We start from the raw sequence: 20941 nt of genomic DNA on the forward strand, positions 1-20941 counted from the left end.
GTGACTTTGTATAGTGGTTTTAATATTAAAGGTCCTGTATTTTACACTTTCCAGTTGTTTTATTTGAAGTTTTGATCCATAACAAGATATATTTTTGGTTTTAAGAACCAAAAAATCATCCCAATGAAGTTTTACATCTCCTCTCTCAGACTTCTCCCTGGAGCTCTAGCAACAACAGGTCGGTGAGCCAATCAGAAGAGAGCAGGCTCTGAGCCAATGACTGTTTTGTGAGTGATCAAATAAAAATATAGCAGATTTCAGGTAAAACACTCAGAGAAACCAAATCCTGCAAGGCTGGATGGTGGGTGCAGGTGGGCTGGGCTAGGGGCATGGGTGAGGGCTGTGACTGCTTTGTTGTGACATCACAAAGTTACAGAAGTCCTGTAAGTTTCTGAATACAGGCTGTGTGCATTTCTCTGTGGACTGAGCGCTTAGAAACTTTCACAGTTTTAATATAGAAACTAGACCTGCTTTATAATTAAAAAAAGACATGGAAATCTAACTTTATACAATATGGGCCCTTTAAGAGTGTGAAGTGCAGTGTAGTTATTCAGAAGAATTTAATATAGCTTGAAGGACAGAGAGGATATTGCTACTCAGCTCTGTGATTTACACTGATGCATTCTGTTGCTTTATTGTACTGTATACAGTGCAAAGAACATTCATATTCATTCATATTCATGAAGAGACATCCTGCGGCCAATCGTTCCTCTAAGCTGCTCTAAGCCAAAATCAAATTCAAAGCTACCTAATACACTGTAAGCTGCAATTTCTAAAAACAATTTAAACCTCTACACAGAGAGAAAACTTTTACATGCAGTATGGAAAATCAGTGTTTTTAATTTTACTGCTGAACAAATTACCTGCTAAATCAAATTAAATGACAATACAGTCATCTCCAGTGTGCTGTGTGTGCACTCGTTTCGTCCTTTCACTCAACTCTATAGTTTTCATTACAGCACAATCAGCACAGGAAGTGGTTTGAATGTCTCCTAATCAAATGAGAAAAAAAAAAAAAGCCAATCAGCTTCTTCCACTCTTAAAAATCCCAGACCAGACTGCAAAGTAAGGATTGCTTTTTATAACAGAAACATTCATGGACTTTTATAAGTCACGTGGGAGAGGCCTGTCTGCTTTTATGTTTCCTGTACAGAATTAGGAGGAATGCTTGTGTCGTGGGGCCTCCTATGGCTCGTCTCCCTCTGGGTCTAATGAGACACGTTACAGCTGTGGCTTTTATCTAAAACATTGTTAAAGTTAATGTTTTGCTGAGTGGGGAGTCAGGGAAGTGTACACTATGTCTGACTGTGATCTCACTAATAGGAGCTCACACAGCTCTGTGGACACTTTGGTATATGAGTGGTATTATTCTGAGCTACTGCGCTTTGGTCGTCAAAAGGCCATGAGACAAAACATTAATTAAAGCACAATACTTCTCTGCTTGGTTTATTTTGCTTCAAGGAGTCATACTTCCCTCGGAGAGTTATAATCTAATACCTCTACTCAATATTCAGCCTGGGATGTAAGACAGAGAGATAATGTTTCAGGCCCAGCAGACCCTCTGAGAGAATGATAAATATCACAATTCCAAATGGAGTTCAGCCATGTAGGTGGTGTTACTTTTGATTAATTTGTAGATTTAAACAAACATTGCCAGAGGCCTTTCATCACAGCTTAAAGTGCAGACAAATCGTGTCAGGAAAAAAAAAAAAAAAAAAAAAAAAAAAAAAAAAAAAAAAAAAGGCCCCTCCAAGCAGCCTCAGTCAGCACATTACTTCCAGAATAAAAAAAAACAAGGGCACTTGTAAAAGGTGTAGACACAAATGCAAGGCTGTAAAGTCTCCTGCTAATCAGCACAAGATGTCTTTGCTCTTGCAGGGGAAGATCGAGGGAGATACAGGCTCCTCAGAGGTGAGAGGGGGCCCAGCTGGCGGTTCTTGCCCCTCAAGGGGGAAGGGGAAGATGGGCAGGGTGCCATCGTCCAGCTGGGTGTAGGTGGACACGAAGATGTGAGGGCTTTTAAAGAGCACAGCAAACAGACAACAGGGAGTGTGACTACAGAAACGCACAAAAAAATGCACACATCTGAGAGAGTTTTGGTGGGAGGTTGTGGGAGTCAGGTAGTGTTTCTTTGAATCAGGCGCTGCAAACTAGCGCCAAAACCAGTCAGCTGGTGAGGTGAGGCAGTCGATATCGATGTGCGAAAATAAAAACATGGTGTGAGATGTGCTATGGCTGCTGCACTGGCTTTTCTTTATGGGTCTTGTTCATGTTTTCCAGAGAAGCCAGTATTGTAAAATGTCTTTTAAAAATGTTTGAAACATATATTTTATATGCAATTTGAAATCTATTCGAAATACATTCGAAATAGATTTTAAAACACATTTTTAATTGGTTACCAGTACATTTGTGACGTGTAATATTTTGTATATTTTTCAGGTATTTTAATTGGATTTTGAGAACATACTATCCTGTACAAGTATGTCAGACATATTTTCACTCCATATGGGACACACATACACATACACATCTCTATTGGGGTAAGTTCCAATTGACCCTCACAGACTCTACAGAAGCGGAGATGGCTGAGCCGCACTGAGAGGCTCAGAGGAGACTAATGGCAGATAGATGGGCACTTGATGAACGAGCGAGAGGAGAGTGGGGGCTGTAACCTTGCCAACAGTAGGAACCCCTGCCCTGTTTTCATCTGTCCGTCTTGATGTGAAATGCTCTAAGTGGGGGAGGAGAAAACAAAAATTGTTGCTGATCATGGACCATTTTCTGTCTCTAGAGCACAAAAACACACTGCAGAAAAAGATTCCTTCAGTGTGCAAAACGCATTCCAGACTCACTCTCCTCTGTCTCAGGCATTTACTCGAGCTGCCCACCACATCAATATTGCATCACACCGAGACCTGAATATCTTGGGCTGACATGTTTTCACATCTATATGGCTCCTTAATACAGGAGAGGAATTTACCGCTCCGCCTTTAAGGGATTATTCTGGGCGATCTTCTTAAAGAATTCTTAAAGACATGAAGTGAAATGTGTGTTAAAGCTGCTACTGATGAGGTAGTAGTGGTTGTGACTCACTGATGTTTGTCAGAAAAATAAAGAAAAAGTACGCTGAAAACCGTAATCCCTTCAACCACAACTATGTCATTGCTCCTGAGAAAATAAAATTTCATGTAGGCACAAGGAGAACTTGAGCTTGAAATAAATGTTCCAATATGTTGGAATAAAGCTGCTTGTCAGCCAGCTTTCATTTTCCTAAGACACTGCACATCCAGACACCAGGATGTACACACACAGAGACACGTACACACACAAACACACACACGCAGAGTACACAGTTAAATCAGACTGCACTCTGTTTGAAAAAGCATTAAAAGGACGGCATCGCTCATGTGTGCAGCTCTTCATCAGCTGATAATGTCTGTGATCCATTATTCATTGCTCCGCTCCATTGCCTGCCAGTTGTAGCAGCTTGATGGTATTTGGTGGTGAGGCTCAGCAATGTGCATCACATACTGGTCTGAGCTGCACCACACTATTTATGACTCGTTATAACAGGTATAGATAATCTAATATGAACTGAAAGTCTTCACGAAATCCACGTTGGTACCGTTCCCAGAGGGATCTGTCAAATCCCTGCATAAATTAGGTTTCAAAATGAGCAACTTGATCAAGACAAATCTGAACAGACTTTACAGACAGAGAACAGCTACAGAGGCAGCATTATGATGTGCCATCTACAGCTGCGAATAATTTTCATTGTGGTTCATATCTTTCTCAATTAATCAATTAGTCGTTCATTTGAAATGTCGGAAAATGGTGAAAAATGGTGACGTCTAGTGCTATCAGTTAACAAAAACAAAGAGCAGCTAATATTTTAGCTTGAAGGATATTTGAAATTCGTATTTTCATCTCCTGAAATATCGATAGAACATTCTGTTTTCTAACCAGTACTTTTCGGTCGTCTGAGATTAATGAAATTCAAAGATCATCTGGACCTGGTTCGAGACAGGTTTCAGGTCCGGATCTTGATTGTTGCAGAGCTGAGAGGATCCATGAAGTGTGAGGGACCTTGAAGAGAAGAGAACCTGAAGTACAACTAAATTATTACTGATGGTAATTAAATTGCTCCAAAACTGTCGGATTGTTCAGGATATTTGTAAGAACTATGATCAGAAAACTTTTGAGTTGGATTAATAATAATGTGTCCATGTGGGAATGTTTCAAAAACAATATGGAGAGAGTGGAGCAAATAAACAGTCTGAGATGAATCCAGGCACCTGATATATAATTTAAGCCTTCCTCGGGTCTCTGGTTGTACATCTCCCGAATTGGATTTTCAAGCTCTCTGACAGGTTCAGACAGAATGTGTGTGTCTGCTTGTACTTGAAAGTGATGCTCGGGGACGTAGAGAGCACTACACAACATACATGCATTCACAAGCTCACTACCTTTGCTGTCTTTGTTCATCTTGCAAACCAAGCTGACCCGCGGAGAGATGTATGCAACCCTCCCGCTACAAGATGATGCTCAAGTCAAAAAGTTAAAAAACGGGAGAGGCTGGACACAGATTGAAATTGAAGCAACTATGAGTTCATCTGTGGAGCAGCTGCGAGCTGTAGCAGCTGCCTGAGATGGTATAACCTTACAGAGTTTAAACACTGAACAACATAAAGGAAGTAAACATCTCTTTCCAAACACATTTCCCTCTGGGAATCTTAACAAACTCGAGACACAAAACAAATAAAGGGAGAAAAAAACTCATTTGCATTCGCTGCAGGCTTTGAACATGGAGTGTGTGTGGTAAATGTAAATGCAGCACTGGGAATCAAATGAAGTAAAGGAAATTAGCTAGATGAGCAGCTTGCTGCTTCGCTGTGTGAATTCTCCCCCTTAAGAAATGCACAAATAAACACTGAATGTAGCGAAGCATGTAACCCCCAAAGAGCCTCCTGAGCTGTAAAGTCCCGGCCATCTCCACATATCCAATAACAACTATCCACCATAAACTACACCCTTATTACTACACATCAAAGCAAGCTATACAAACACAACAGCAGCAGCAGGGTGGAGAGACCCGCTCCCAAACACCAGTATACTCTGTGCTTTTATTGGCAACCTGACATGGTTGACATTGGTTGAATTATCAGGACAGGCTGTGCTTTAGTGTAAAGAACAGCCAGGCGTGAAAATGACACCATCAAACGTACACATTATTTCAGAGGGAACATGAGGTGTTATATGTCTCTCTTGGCTTCACTGTTGCAATATGATGCCGCATTTGAAAACGATGTAGTCTGTACAATTTATCATCCGAGTAGCTGCCACATGTCCTCTGCACGTGTGTTTGTGTGGTTTGCTTATTCCCCTCATAAAGATAAGAGCTGAAATGTCGCCACTGACAGCTGTAGCAACCTCTCAACTCGAGCTTCTCAAACTTGCAGTCAGAACCCCGCGTCGGCTCGCTTGGTATGCAGGTGATTTCTCACACTGAGCGCGTGTTGACACAGAAAATAGCATTTGGTGTCAGAGTACCAGCGATGAAAGCTGAAATATAATCCAGTAAGTCCAGTTCAAGTAATACATCCATAAATTTGAAGGCTTATAAGACAACAAAAAGACAAAGAGGTTTATAATGCTATGAGATTTAACTTTTCATCCACTGTTTCAACGATCACAAGGTAAACAGTGGTGGCACGCCATTTGCTTTATGAAGTTATCTACCAGAAATGTGTGTATGTGTGTCTGATGCAGAGTGTATTCAGTGTCTTTTTTGTTCTACGACCCTGTTTTTCTTCCCCAGAGGCCTCTGCATCTGCACCTCAGCTGTGCCAACACAGTGGTTTCATCAAAATGAATAAGGAGCTGCAGTTTTTCATGGTTTCGTGGTTGAACTTGATATAATCCGATCCAGCAGCAGAATGGTTTCTTCCACTTTGGTGTAGAAGTGTTAAAAAAAACCCGTAAAATTTGTAAAATCTGGTAGACAGTAGTTGGGGTGCCCCGGTGGTATATCGGGCACATACCACATAATGTCCACGGTTCAATTTGGAGTAACGCGTGTTTCTTCGTGCTTATGCAAACAAAACATTGCACAAGTATATACACACATACTCTCAGTTTACAATCTCACAGTTGGGTTTATGAAATATTTGGGACCTTAAAAAAAAAAAACCCAAAGAAAAACAAAGGGCCGTGATCCAAGACAAGGTTGAGAAACTGCTGCGAAGCTGCACTTTCAAAGATAACAAACAACAAAAAAACACAACCGCGAACAGCCACAAGCCATCACTGACAGCGTGTCTGGACTAGCACAGACTTCACCTTGACGGACAAAAGAAGCAGTGATGAGACCTGGTTTCACTGACAGGGAATTGTTCCCACGGTTGATTCCAATTTTATTCTACCTCACACCGACCTTAACGTACCTTTGCATGGGAACCTTTTAAATCTGGGTTTGTGATCCAGAAAAGAGATAAAGGGAGAGTCACAGCCTTTCAGGGCGTCAGACAGTCTGTTGTTGAGGCCGCTGCATGTTCAGGTGAGACGAATCTGTTGTTGGAGACTATCATGGTTATGGCACCAGTTAACCCGACCACAGGAAAGTGATTTCTTCAGCTGGAAACTGGATTCATGGAAATTAAAAACTTGGATTTAACAGTGATTCAACCAAGCACAACTAAAATGGGTTTAATCCACCTTAAACAAATTAGCATTGTTAAAAAAAAACAAAAAAAAACAGCTATTTTGGATCGCATCTCTGTACATGTTTGTGTTTCCCTTATTTTAGAAAAGTGGTCAAACCTGCTGCTACGCGAAAGGAAACTTCAAAAGACTACACCGCACTACGGCCTCAGGACACTCTGTAATTATCAGATTTTAATTCTTCTCGACAGGGAATTTGGTCGCAAATCACTAGCTACAGTAGCTAGACAAAGCAGGTTGCTGGGAAGTGCCAAAAAATAAGTTATAACACCAGTTACCTCTTGGAATGTGTTTACCATCACAGATTGATGATATACGGCTTTGTGAAAGTGTCTTAGGGGCAGATTTCGACTTGAAGATCTGTCCTCTTCCTTCCTCACTTAAAGTTCCTCCAGTGACGAGAAGACAGTTTTTTTAAAACCATTCAGCTCACTGCGGGGCGGAGGATTTCAGCTCAGTGTCTGATATTTCTGCCCTCTGAAAAATGAAGGCTTTTCTAATGTCAACAAAGTGTTGGTGGCAGGTGAGGGGATGTGTGTGTTTTGTGTGTGCGTGTTGGGTAATGACAGGAGGAATGACAGGGTGTTTGAGCTGTGGTCTGCTCCTCCACTCAGCAACAACAAATAAGCCTTGGAGAAGGAAAACAATGGGGGAGGACATGTTCGTGTTAGTGTGTTTACGTGTGTGTGTGTGTGTGTGTGTGTGTGTGATGGTATGTGAGCGTGCAAAGGAGCGAAAGTGTGTGCGTGTGTGGATGCGACATCTGAAGTGGTACGCATGTGTTTATGCATCAGTATGTGTGTGTTTACACTTGTGTCCATGTGTTTGTGAAGTTTCAAGCGGTGAATGTGTGTGCGCGTGTGTGTGTGTGTGTGTGTGTGTGTGTGCGTGTGTGTGTGTGTGTGTGCGTGTGTGTGAATGTTTACAGCTGACGATCAAAGCCCCCTCCCTCCTCGCTGAGAGACGCGGGGCTGGGAACCTGACATGATTAGAAGCCGCAGGAAAACTTAATGAGCCATCATTTTGACTGAACGCCACAATGCCGCGCACCGACCAGAGGCGCCATAACAAGGGACACGGGTGATGCCGTTCATTTACATAAACAAAACACAGGCCGGTGCCCGAGCATTAATCTCCAGCAGGTCCACTAAGCCCTTGGAACTGTAGGAGGCCAGGTTAATTTCCTGTTTTGTTCTCTCCAAGGTCACTATTAAGGAGGATCCAGTCCCACACAGAAGCTAGATGAGCACCTGAGGGCTGATCTTAATTTGATATAAAATATTAATCCTTATAGGACCCTCCTAGTCTTTTTTTTCATTACTAAACATCCACGCTTCTAAGAAGATTTATAATTGCTCCAGGGAAGTAACCAAAGTGTATTTTTAGGTACGGCTCAGCAGAGGACTTTAGCAAATCATTCTCTTTATATTAGTTGGATTCTGTACCAGACCGGGAAGTTTATTGTGTGATCCACATTGTTCAGCTGCACTGATCTGAACTGTCACAATAAAGCTGGTCTAAATTTGGGCTGCTGGATGACCCCAATCATTGGCCTCCATTTCATCTTTTTATCCGCCTTTGTCAATCAAAATACAGCATTTATACAGTATTATATAACATAGAACGTTTCACTTTTTGGCTGTGCATTGTCTGTATTCATGTCCTTCTATCACTGTAGCTCCAAGTGGCAAGAATCACTTAAGAAAAGTCAATGATCCACTAAAAAAGCTGAACGTGAAAACAAGGCCAAGAACAAGACAAGGCACAGATCCAGAAGAAGAATTAACTTTTAAACTAAATTTTTAGCCAGAATGGATGAAAAGTTCCTGAGATGCTTTGGAAAAAATGTAAATTTGAACATCTACATCACTTTAATGACGACTGGGCAGACAGCAAAAGCTCCAGAACAGCTACTAAAAGGACCTTGAGGTGAGATTGTTTTGTCAAGTGAAAAAATCACCGATAGTAGCTGTAGCTGTGCTGAAGCATATTGCATATTTAAATTTTTGAGTGGTCATGGCTCATGTCACTTAAAAAAAAAAACCTCACACACAGTTTTCACTTATATCTTCTTATTTCTCAGAGTCTGGTGACCACACATATTACCCAGCAGCATTAACTCTGCCCATCTTCAACCTGAGCAGAGGTCTCTTCAGCCAGGACACATGAAAACACCCGTGCAGGTGTGCAAGGCCTTTACATGTCGCGTCATGTTCACATCAAGAGGTTGGTGTGATTACAGAGTTGGTTGAGTGAGGGTCATTGACACTGTAACTATATCCATTACATTTGGGTTTAATGACATAAACAATGGACTTTGACTGATTTGAGAAATCCGTGTTTGCTAGGCTTTCATGCACTTCTGTGTTATGAACCACCAAGTCAGATACATCAGGGCAGATTTGTAATAACGACTCTGTTGTTGATATGAAAACTATTTAGAAGTCTGATATGACATGAATGTGGCATAACCTCCACTACACTAATGTCAACATAACTAGTATCTTTTGGAGGCTCCTCCAAAGCCACATTATACAAATGTTTCCATCTGCGCTGATGATGAGTAAACTGATCTTCTCGTGCAAAAATCCTTAAGACTACCACTGTGTGCAGCAGCAGTGCAGCAATAAATTCTGGTCCCCCTGAAAAACGCCGCTTAAACTGTCAACGCGTAAATGACAACATACAGTTTATCTCTGATCAGATGCACAGCCTTGGTGTGAATCATCACGTACCTCTATCTGGGAGCTGTTGTCTGTTTCCTCTGCTGAGAGCAGCCCTGGGAACCCATCAGGCTCTTCCTGCTCGGGCTCCTGGTCCTGCTCCTGACTGGCCCTGTTACTGTCCATGTTACGAGGTTTTGGGGGAAGCCATCTCCTCCACCGGTGACTGTAGAGCTTCACGTCCACTGCTGCGTCCTCATCTCCTGCCTGCCCCTCCGCATATGAGTAAGAGACCGCTGAGGGAACAGGAGAAGAAGGTGTGGATTAGTGTATGGTCCAAAGATAGATCACCTCAAAGTTGTAATTTCATATTGATAAATGTACAGTGGGACGCCACAAATGTACTGTAATTGGTGCATTAATACAGCATGCTTTATTTAATTTTCTATCCAAATTAGCTTTCAACTATCGAACCCCGCATTAGTTGGACTGAAAGTAAAAAATGTTGATTTGTATTGCAAATCGGTGAGTTGTGCAAGCAAAATAATTATATGTCACAGTATTTTTGCTATACTAAGGCACTAGTGAAATCACACAGGCGGGAACTGTTCAAGCCATTAATCTTGCGCCGCTCCCTCATAATTCACTGTCTCTGCGGACTTTTTCCTCATTTCTTCAGGGAGAAATCTCTCTGTGCCTGAAACAGATGCGCATTAGGAATGACTCAGCAACCATCACACAGACCAGTGGGCCACAGTCATACCCAATCATCCCCATCCCAGAGACTGAAATGAGACGGTGGCGACAGGTGAAAAATGGTACCGTGTTAATGTAAACACTGACTTGATTAACCGAGCCTGAGACGGACTGCTGGATCAGGGGTGAAATGTGCTGCGTCATTTTAAGAAAAGATTTCCTGAGCTGAAAGTCAGAATGAGGAAGAAAAACCTAACTAGCAGCCCTCGAGACCCGAGTTCCTTCTGTGAGTGGATATTGTGAATTACCTTGACGATTTGAGTCACTGAGTTCAGTTCAGTTCGCTTGTATTTTAAACACCTGTAGCTAAACAATCAAAGCATCATTCAAAAGCACATGAGCGATCAATTGTTATCACCATATAATGATGCTACAATGTTGCTTTTGATTGTCTTTCCTTTAGCCTTTTATTCTAACTCCGTTCAGAACCAAACGGCCAACATCTGGTAAGAAGTGAGTCTGAGCTGTTTAAACTGCTTCTGAGCGTCTCCTCCTGCTCTTTAGGATACTGCGCCTTCAACACGGCAAATTCGCTCATTTGGTTTCCTCTTTTACATGTTTGTCTGTTTCCTTCACACATAAATCATCCTTTTGCAAAAGTGTAGTTTACACTGTCCACAAATGGAAAGCGAGGCTGGCATTTTAAGATTTTTTTCCCCCTCTAAGAAAAGCTCCATTTAAGGTGGAAAAATGGAAATCTAGCATGAACGGCAGGCCAAAACATGGAAGAAAAAGATTGTTCTGGCATAACATACACAGAGCTATGCGGCTGTTTGTTTTTTTTTGTTTTTTATTTATGAATTTGGTGTCTTTTGCATGAAGGTGACGTCATATATGTTCCTGTATGCAACAATGTGCCGACAAAGACAGAGAAGAAGAAGACTGTAAACTTGTAAACATGGATGTAAACAATGCAGAACTGAAAGATACTTTAAAATCAGCTTTGCAAATGTTTAATGAAGAAGGTGGTGCATTTATTATGTTCGTTATAGCTCAAGGATACACACTGTGAGTTTTGGCTTTTAACCAGGAAAACACACTGTTCATCTTGGCTGACCTGACAACGCCCTTTTCAGCAATCAATGAAGAAATGAAGGGATGTAGATTCCTTCAGTAACACTGATAATTCAGTACACGCGGTTCAACGTGAGGATTTGATGTTAATGTACTGAACTCATCCAATTCCTTCTGCTTTACTTTCCCCTTTTTGTCCAATTATATATTTGTGATAAACTTTAAACTTGACAAAAAATGTATGTTCTCCACTCGCTTACATGCGTTTCCCCCTAAATCACCCGGATTAGAGACGTTAAATCTCTTGTAGGTATGAAGGAGAGGAGGCAGAGACGGTCCGCTCATCTGTTCGTCCTGTGATGGACTGCAGACTTGTTTCCCTGCCTTCAGGCTAATACTCGGCATGCTTGGATAAGCTCCTGTTCCCCACGACCCTAATAGGATTACGCGGTTAAAGACAATTAGTAATAAACTTCATTTTCATTGCAGTCCTCCAAACACGAAGTTTACAAAGTGCTTGCATGCTGTTGCAGCTATCTACATTATTTTGCCTTTAGGGGAAGAGAAAGCGGCTGATTCCCCGACTATTGCTGTATGTTGCTTCTTTCCTATGAGACCGAGGTCATTGGGTTTAAATAGCAGAGTGCATTTTCCTCCTCTTTTCTCCTCCTCCTCTGTCTCTTTTCTCTCATGCTCACATTTTGTCCTCCTTGTCATCCTCTCTCCTCCTCCTCTTTCTGGGCGCCTGACCACTGGTTCTCAGGAGGGGAGGAGAGGGTCGGTGAGAGCAAGTGGAGAGGCTTAAGATGCTAATTCACCCAAAGTGGAGGCTGACAGATTCATTTTGTAATGAGCATCGGCAAAGCAAGAAGCAAAGGGTCCAATCTGCACGTAGAGGTGGGTGTTAATGTACATTACATTGGAAGAATTTAACAGAGCAGAAGGAACAGCTAAGAGTACGACAGAAGGCTGAGCGTCGCAATTTGCAGTTAATTGTTTTTGGAGCCAGAGAAGAACGATTAAAAGTTAATGCTCACATTCAATCATTAGCATTAAAGACCATAAACCTGGCCAGAAATCTTTGGACTCCGACTTAAATTTTAACATCCACATGAAGAAAATTACAAAATCAACAACCGTCACCTTAAGAATACATGAGGAACTGTAATGTTGCCTTTACTTTCTAAAGAGTCAAGAAAACTATAAGAAGGCGTGTTCCTTTTTTATGAAGAAAAGACCTGAGAAAACCTTGCTCCAACTCTCAGTTCTTAAAAGTGAAGGCTAGTGCTACTGTCTTTTCATCTGTTTTATTCACTTTTTGTCTTTTACTTTGCTTTACCCTTTATAAATCCCATCTATGTGTTTTTATGCTGCAATGTGTTTCTTTTATATCTTAAAGCCTTTTTATATCTTATGTAAAACACCTTGAATTTCCTTATTGTTGGAAGGTGCTATAGGTATCAAATAAATTAATAATTCAATTTAGACACAATTAACATCCAAACAAAATACTAATAGATGAAGTAGTCACCTACCATGTTTCATCAATGCTGAGGGAAATTAATACTACAGAAGAAGAAGGCGGTGCAGCCACAAAATTCAATCAACAACTACATTCATGTTTGCTAGCTAACTGTGTTTGTCTTCTATGTCTTTTGCTGGTGCAATAACATCTCTTTTAAATGGTGGTAGACATGTACATATACATACATCCTTCCCTATGCATATGCAAGTAGATCATAAGATACTAAACCAGAACACAAAAACATTGCTTCATTGCGCCGCTAGGCCGGTCACTTTTTCGAACAATCAAATATGAACATATAGTAAAATGACAAAAATAACAATAGCAAAAAATAAAATACAGTCTCCCAGTTAAAGTACACAAATGTCGAGGAGTAAGGATTAAGTTAAAGTCAAACTAACATGTTAATTTAAACCCACTCTGTATTTCCTAAGATTGTACTAAACTTAAACTTTCAGGATGCTGTTGTTAGTCTGCTGTCAGGCAAAAAGTGACAGCTCTAAAAAGCATTAAAATTCCTCAGGGCAGCTTTAAGTTACCCGTGGATGAGGCAGTCTTTGCATCATCTCACTTTTATTGTTTGGTCTCTGCAGCAGCTCTTTGCCAACTATTCACTCACTGTCTCATTCTCACTTACTTCTAATACTTCCTGACACTCACTCTATCCCTAATGGTCATTAGTCACATCTATGAGAACAAAGTAGCCCAGGACAAACTTCCTGTCAGCGGCGGTTATATACTCCAGGAGGCACTAACACATACCGTTCCACCAACACGTAAACATCTATTTTCATCTTTTAAAGGATCTTTGTCAGTTCCTTATATGGTGGAAAGCTGGCAAACAGCGGATGCTTTAAAATACACCATGACCACAACATAGGGGCCTCGAACAAATGGCTGCTCTTTTCCCAGCATGTTCCTCTGTGAACAGCCATCATGAGTCACCCTTTAAAGGAGCACATGCACCTGCATTTCTCTTGTGTGCACCACCTCTCTGATTCAGGGACAGCAGAATATCTTATTATACAGAGGAAACTCAGGGTCTTTTGTCAAGCGTTTGGGAGGGCAGTGAGGGCAGACCCCTGAGGGACACCTAAAATAACCCCCCAGCAGGAAAGGGATTCTCCTCAGTGCAAGCCTGTTCCTGGGCTTTTGTGTGAAAGGAAATCTTTCCCCTCTACTTTTCTCTCAGTGCCTCTGAAAGCCCCCGCATACCTTCACCCTGACTCTGTCGAGCAGCCTTGTTGGCTGGACTCACGCCTGTCAACACCTCTGATTCACAAACACCAGAGGGACTGTGATTTGGTTCCACCTAAAACCTTTCAAGGACATTTAGGAGGTCATAAAACCACAGAATAAAGGTGCTGTCTGCACCCCTTCTTTCATTCAGTTTCTGCTTGTTTCCCCCCCTCCTTTTCTCTTGATTCCCACCTGACTCAGTGTTGCTGACAGGAGACCGCCACACATGACTGGCAAGAAGAGGAGGAGGAATTCTTCATTGCATTTGTGTATGCTGGAGAGTGTGTGGTGTGCATAATTTCAGCAGAAAAAAGGATAAAAAAAAAAAGTCACATCCCTCTACGGTTTCTTAGGCTTTCTATCTCTGGGTGTCAGAGTGCTTAATTTAGTGCCCACTGAAAGCTGCTTTATCAGTGTACCAGCAGACCCTGCCAGGCACGCTGGAGGGACCGTCTCTCTCGGGGTTTGAAACAGTGTTGACTCCTTGCAGATCAACTCACCAGGGCCAGCACGGATTAAGTTGATGTAACTATTGCTGAAGTCCCCCCAACATCTTTCAGGAATTGTGCTAATTTTTGCTTCAAAGTAACAGAAAAAAAACTCAAGTCACAGCTCAGATCATTAACATGATGAATGTTAGAACAGCACTCGACAAATTCTTACATACAGAATAGACAATGTGATTAACAGTATCGCTCCAGATCATGAGAGAGAACATTGCAATCTCTCGAAGTGTCGTGTTCTCTTCATTAGCAAAGATTCATTGGGAACATTTGTCAGGAGAAGCACTCCATCACTTTTCCACACACACTCGCACAGAACTTGGTAAAACCAAGACATGAAAAACAAAAAAGGGCACTCATCACATTTCCATTAAAGGGTCAATTCACTCCACTTCACTCTCATTTACTCCACCTATGGTTCAGTATTAGTTTTACATGTCCGGGTTTTGAGATATATCCACTCATGAGACAAATCAACAGCAAGTTTTCTCTCCAGAAACACTGTTCATTGAACTGACCCTTCAAATATTTCCACCAGAACTTTAATTGGACCACATGCCTGCATTTTTAAAGATTATAAATCTCCTGAAAAAAAAAAAATGGCTGTCTGAAGAGGTCAGAGAGTGAATGAGGTGGTGAGAATGAGCAGTGGCAGTTTAATCCAGTTGGGTGTACTCAGGAAAGATCTGTTGCAGTTAAACCTAGATTCAAAGTTATAACAAAAAAAAAGTGAATGGATATGTGCAACCCTGATTAAAAAGCATTTGGGTTGTTTCTGATACATTTACTGTTTAATCTGTTCATTTCTTTCCCCATTAATCCACTAAAATGTCAAAAAATAATGATTAAAGAAATGATTAAAAAAAGAGACCAATGTTACGTCTTTAAATTGTCTGAAACAGTCCAAAACCCAATATTACACTCAATCTGCTGAGCTTTTAAATGTTTAATATATTTTCAAATCAATAAATGATTTAAATGATAAAAAAAAGACATTAATAATTTATAGAAAATGTCAACAACAAGTTGCCTGTGACCAGAGGCACGGTGAGCAGGTTAGGCCCTGAGTTTTATGCTTGACACTGACCCACCTGTCTAGTCTCACTTTGTGACCCCTCACAAGACAAGTCATGTGCAGGGTTCATCTCAGAACAAGAGCACTAACTACAAGCTGAGGCTCAAAAGCACTGAAAACCCCGACAGAGTGTTATCATCCACGGCTGACGCTAGAATGAAGCGGCAGTGACAGATAAGCTGAGACGTTCAATTTGACTGATGAGTTCAGAAACTGGGTTTAATAGGAGATGGCCGCTGTGGTTTGATCTTCTGTCGGAGGGGATGTGAGTTAAACAAGCTTCTCTTGCGTGTTAATAGATTATGGATTACATATAGTGAATGACCTGCAACACGACATGCTTCGTTTTTATATCAAATGAATTATTTAAATGCACAGCATGTGTGATGGCAAGTGATCCGACGGCAGACGGGCTTTTAAATGAAGACATTAAACGTGCCGCTGCCTCCACATAAAAGCAGAGTCCACACAAATTCCAGACGTCTGACTCTCTGAAATTATCATGCAGAGCAAAGTGTGCCTTCCCAACCTGCCGTGGCTTGCATTTTGCACATCCTCTCTTAAAAACGCAGCCTGTCATTAAGCAAACACATAAAGTCGAAGAGCTGACTGCAGGAGAAAGTCAAACACAGGTAGACAGAGAGGCAGCGTCTGCAAAAGGAGATCCAGTTTCAAACAGTGCTCATCAAGCGATGAGCAGCGTGATAAAAGGGAGAATTTGAATAGATTAAATGTGAGATACATCTAAATCTCAGATAATCAGTGCATGAGACAAGTTAAGACCTGAAATTGAATAGTGCAGTGTGGAGTTTTCAGGGGCCAGACTGTGCGCACGAACAAAGAAAATTTCTTCTCACAGAAAAGCTCCCAAAATTCAATATTAACCAGGGTTCCCTGCAAAATAAATGGTGACTCTCCCTCCAGAGAGAGAGGCATCAAGTGTGCGTCCTGTCTGTCATGAACGCTCCATTACACCAGAGATTTGTTTTGCCAACAATTAGTCACATCTTTCCAAGTCAAAGCACTGCAATACAAACATCCCCTGAGGTCCAGATTAGGAGCACAGATACAGATATAAGTGGTGGCTTCTGTCTTTTGCTGAGACATAATAATATAGTGCTTACTGAAGATATGAACATCGTAGATATCATATTGCAATATCTACAACGCTGACTCCTCACTACAGTCAACTGTCAGGACCCATAGCTGGATGCAGGCCTCCTTTTGGAGAGAGACAAAGCATTCACCACATATCGTGTAAACAGTGACTTACACTGACATTTGACCCTCTCTTGCTGATATGCTTGTCATGCCCGAGACAAAAATCTTTATCAGACTGGTTCCTGGCAACAGCCGGAAACAGAAAACAAACAAAGAGAACAAAATCATCTCCAATCTCTAAGGTTGACAAACACTGTGTGTTTGGCACCCGCTTCTGTATTATCACCCGAATGAGAAAAGGGTGTGGAAGGGGCACTATAAATAAAAGCCAATCTCTAAAATCTCTAAAAGTGTTAATTACAATCCGCAGAGCATGAAAGGTGAAGGCAATTCATTAGCAGGAGACTAATGTTGCGTTCGCTCTGCCAGCAGAAACGCTGCGTCTATGAACAGGACAGGTGTCAGGGCTGCATGTTAGAGGAAGGAAGGAGGCCGGAGGGAAAGAGACTGAGGGCAAATTAGGAGGAAGAGAGTGCTCAGTGATTTTTAATTAAGGTTTTAACCTAGAGGGACCTAATTGTTTTTTAAGCAGGCTTTGTAGAAAATGGCTAATTTCTCTTCTGAGTGTCTACTCAAAACATCTAAATACACTGGACACAAAATCCAAGCAGGCTAAGCCACAAAGCACCCGGTTACATACCCGAGCACACAGTATCAAAACCCCAAAACACAGGGTTTAAAGTACTGCAGTTAACCATTATGAAGTCTGCTGTCACCGCCGCGGCTTTCTTTGTGTAATTGGTGGTAGTCTTGGCTCTGGCACTGGTCAGTGCAGGATATGTATACAAAAACGCTTTGGCAAAGAGACAAACAGACAGGCACGGAGGGCTGCAGGCAGCCGGGAGACAGCGGGATAACAAAGAGAGAATGCTTCCAGAGTGACACAGGCCTTTAGGAATTCAGGATTCCAGTTAGGCACAGTGTCTTGTCTCATATTTCAGGAGATTGAGTGATGGACTGCAGAACTATGAAGAGCTGCTGTTGGTTCTCATTCCCCTTTTCAACTTGGCGAATGACCAGTGTGGCTCAGGAGCCCCGAGGCCTTGAATTGCTCTGTCATGAGGGAACCTGAGGCCTGGCAGGCAATGTATCACTGGACAGTGGACCTCATGTGACAGATTATTCCTCCTCCCCCCAGTGCAGACCATTACCTGTGGTAACATTACTGTATTCTTACAGGTCAGCTGCTAGCTGTGGACAAAACCGTCATGGAGGAAAAAAACTCAGCATCTCCCACACTGCTGAAATCTGTCCATGAAAACACTAAATCTGTCCTTTGACTGTTCACACAGATCTCTTAGTGCTTGCTTAACAGACCTTAAAATTGGAAATGGTCACATCTGTACCCGTGAATAGAGCGGGATAGGCAGGACAAAAGCCTGCACTTTTATTCTGATACGCCACATCACAAACAATAGCCTTGCCTTTATCCTGCGGGTTCACACACTCTTCAGCTGAGTTTCTGTGGACAGAAACACACCCACACATCTCATATCTGAGACATACTCGACATAATCGTCACTCTTTGTGTCCACTTATCCTCAAATCACTCTTGCCTCAGAGGGGTTTGAGGTCATGAACTCACTGGCCCACTTGTATCTTGTGTATACAGCGTATGTTTGGCCAACTACACATCTGTTACCACACCTGGAATGGATAATAATTGTAAGTACAGTGGAGTCCAAAAGTCTGAGACCACTTTTCCATTCACTTGAATGGGAAAGACTTTGTGGACCCCACTGTAAGTCTCACAGATGAGTTGGCTTAAGATCCATCACCACAGCTCCAAAAATGTTTCATCAGTCAGAAAAACAGTAAGAACTGACCATTTGATCAAAGTAAGATTCCTAGAGTATCTAAATGTCAACAATAGAGGAAGTTATTGACATTTCTGCACCGAAGAAAATGCTCAAAAATGATTTCCACAAAGGTGCAGAGCTGGTAAACTAAACCAATGACTGTGAGCTCACTTTCCAGTATTTTGCACAACAGGAAGTCCTTGCTCAGCCTTTTCACGGCACACATTTTGACTTAGGAAAAGCACAGGTGCTACTCATAACATGGACAACGTCTCCGTTCTTTTCAGACGTCCCACTAAGCCATGACAGGTCATTCATTTTATTACTTACACCTGGGCTTTCCCCACTGTGACGGGTCAAAGTGACGTGGAAATGTTAAGATACTTTTAACGTCCAACATTCAAGCTCTGAACATTAAAGAGACTCATTCACACACTGAAAACAAAACTAAAACAACAAAGCGGTGTAATTGCCAAAGGTCAGTAAAAGGTCACTGGCTGCTTCACTTAGTCTTGCTCAACTTGCAGATACACTGGAGTCTAAAAGTCTGACACCGCATTTTAGGGGATCGGTGCCATTGACCAACTTTGCTGTTCAGCTGATTATTATTATTACTATTATTGTTGTGTTTCTTTATGAATGAGTGAACTTCAAACTCCTTGTCATCTCTCTGTGGGTTGTTTTAAGCAGAACGAGGGTGAGCATGTGGGTGGGTGTGCAACATGCTGTGCAAATGAGTGCATATGGCATAATACCAAAGCGTTAGTTTAGTATTAGTCAAATAGTTATAGGTTCACTGAGATGAAGCTGTGGGCCGCCAGCACTGAACACCTCAGAGAAGCAGCAGGTTTTCCACATTTAACAACAAAATACTTGGACTGGAACTATATCAATAGTCTGGTGGTCCCTAAAATCTCAGACAATACAACAAGAAATTGCTTCACATTGTTTGCTTTGTCCGACCAATGGTCCAAACCCAAAGATAATCAGTTCAGTGTCATAGGAAACCAAGAAAACCTGCAAATGTTCACGTTTTAAAAACTTGCTGGAACTAGCAAATGGCATTTCTTTTTTTTTAAAGTATATTTTTTTGGGCTTTTGTGCCTTTATTGGACAGGATAGTGGAGAGAGACAGGAAATGGGGAGGCAGAGAGAGGGGGAATGACATGCAGTAAAGGCCGTCCGATGCGGGACTCGAACCGGGGCCAACTGCAGCGAGGACTCTAGCCTCTACACATGGGGCGCCTGCTTAGACCACTACGCCACACGACGCCCCCAGCAAATGGCATTTCTGCTCAAAGAAATGGAGAAATACCTGACAGTTAATTTTCCATTTGTTGACTGATTAATCAAATAATTTGTTTCAGCTCTACAAGATACATTGTTGGTCCATGCCCTCCATAACAACACAAGTGTTTTCTGATGTGCAGTTACTGTCGACAGGGCGACATTTCATTTCATAAATAAAACAGTTTTATTGTGTGTTCGCAGACTTTGTCTTTAAATAATAACGTCTTTTAGGGTTTTAAGGGTTTATATCTTATATAAAATAAAATAAATTAAAATATAAAATAAGCAGCTGTCACATCTGATGCACTTTTTCATTCACCATCATCCACGTCTGTTGTGTCGGACCATTATCGATTCAGCATGAGACATACTTGCCGTGTTTTCATCACATCACATGCCTTGATTCACTGCCAAACCAAATTCTGCGGTTTCAGCACTTAAGTGATCTATCTGCCTACAGCTTATTAATCACAGAACAAGAGAAAGAAAAGTCTACACATGCAGACAACAACAACTTCTGGGGTTAAATTATGGTCATTTCAAACATACTGATCATCATGGGAGCTTTAGGCTAATTGAAGACCTCTCCATTTCTGTCACTCTGAAAGCAATCGATCTGAAAGGTGCTCAGAGACAAACACTGTGTATGTGTGAGGAATAGCACGCCTGTGCCACACCGCACCACTTTAACAGAAGATTGATTCCCTGCAGTGTGGACAGGTTTGTTCTAAGTGTGCGTGTAGATGTATATGCATGTGTCTGCAGTGTGAGAGATTTGCAGTGTTTACGTGTATGTGTGTGTGTGTGTGTGTGTGTGTGTGTGTGTGTGTCACTAGTCCTGCAGGTGCGGATTGATTGACCGAGAGCCGGTGTGGGTGTATTAACTGCGTTTTTTGCACTTTCTTTCAGGGCTGAGGGCTCCAGCCGAGGCCAGACGGGGCCCTTGGGCCTGTCCTCGTCCTTCCTGCTAATCCATCAGCATCTCACCCCTCCTCCCAGCCAAACCTCTCCACACTCCAATGTTCTCTAAGTTGAGCACTGTGTAAACACACACAGACAAGTCCAACTCTTAGCCCAATGGACCTGCAATTTCCCACAGTTACAAAAAGAGAGTCCAGCTGTCTGAGGAGTGCGAG

General features: G+C 41.9%; 1 protein-coding gene across 2 annotated transcripts in view; it reads right to left on the bottom strand.

Annotated features, from left to right (window-relative positions):
* Positions 1-20941, bottom strand: part of plxdc2b (plexin domain containing 2b) — an 83940-nt gene that overhangs the window by 38085 nt on the left and 24914 nt on the right. For both annotated transcript variants that reach the window (XM_023420015.2, XM_023420016.2), the window contains exon 2: positions 9456-9679. In XM_023420015.2, coding sequence (XP_023275783.1) covers positions 9456-9679 — 224 coding nt within the window. The remainder of the gene's footprint in view (positions 1-9455; positions 9680-20941) is intronic.

This window comes from Seriola lalandi, unplaced genomic scaffold (assembly GCF_002814215.2).
Source record: "Seriola lalandi dorsalis isolate HSWRI2012SDOR001 ecotype SW California unplaced genomic scaffold, Sedor1 jcf7180002054616, whole genome shotgun sequence".
Lineage (NCBI taxonomy): Eukaryota > Metazoa > Chordata > Actinopteri > Carangiformes > Carangidae > Seriola > Seriola lalandi.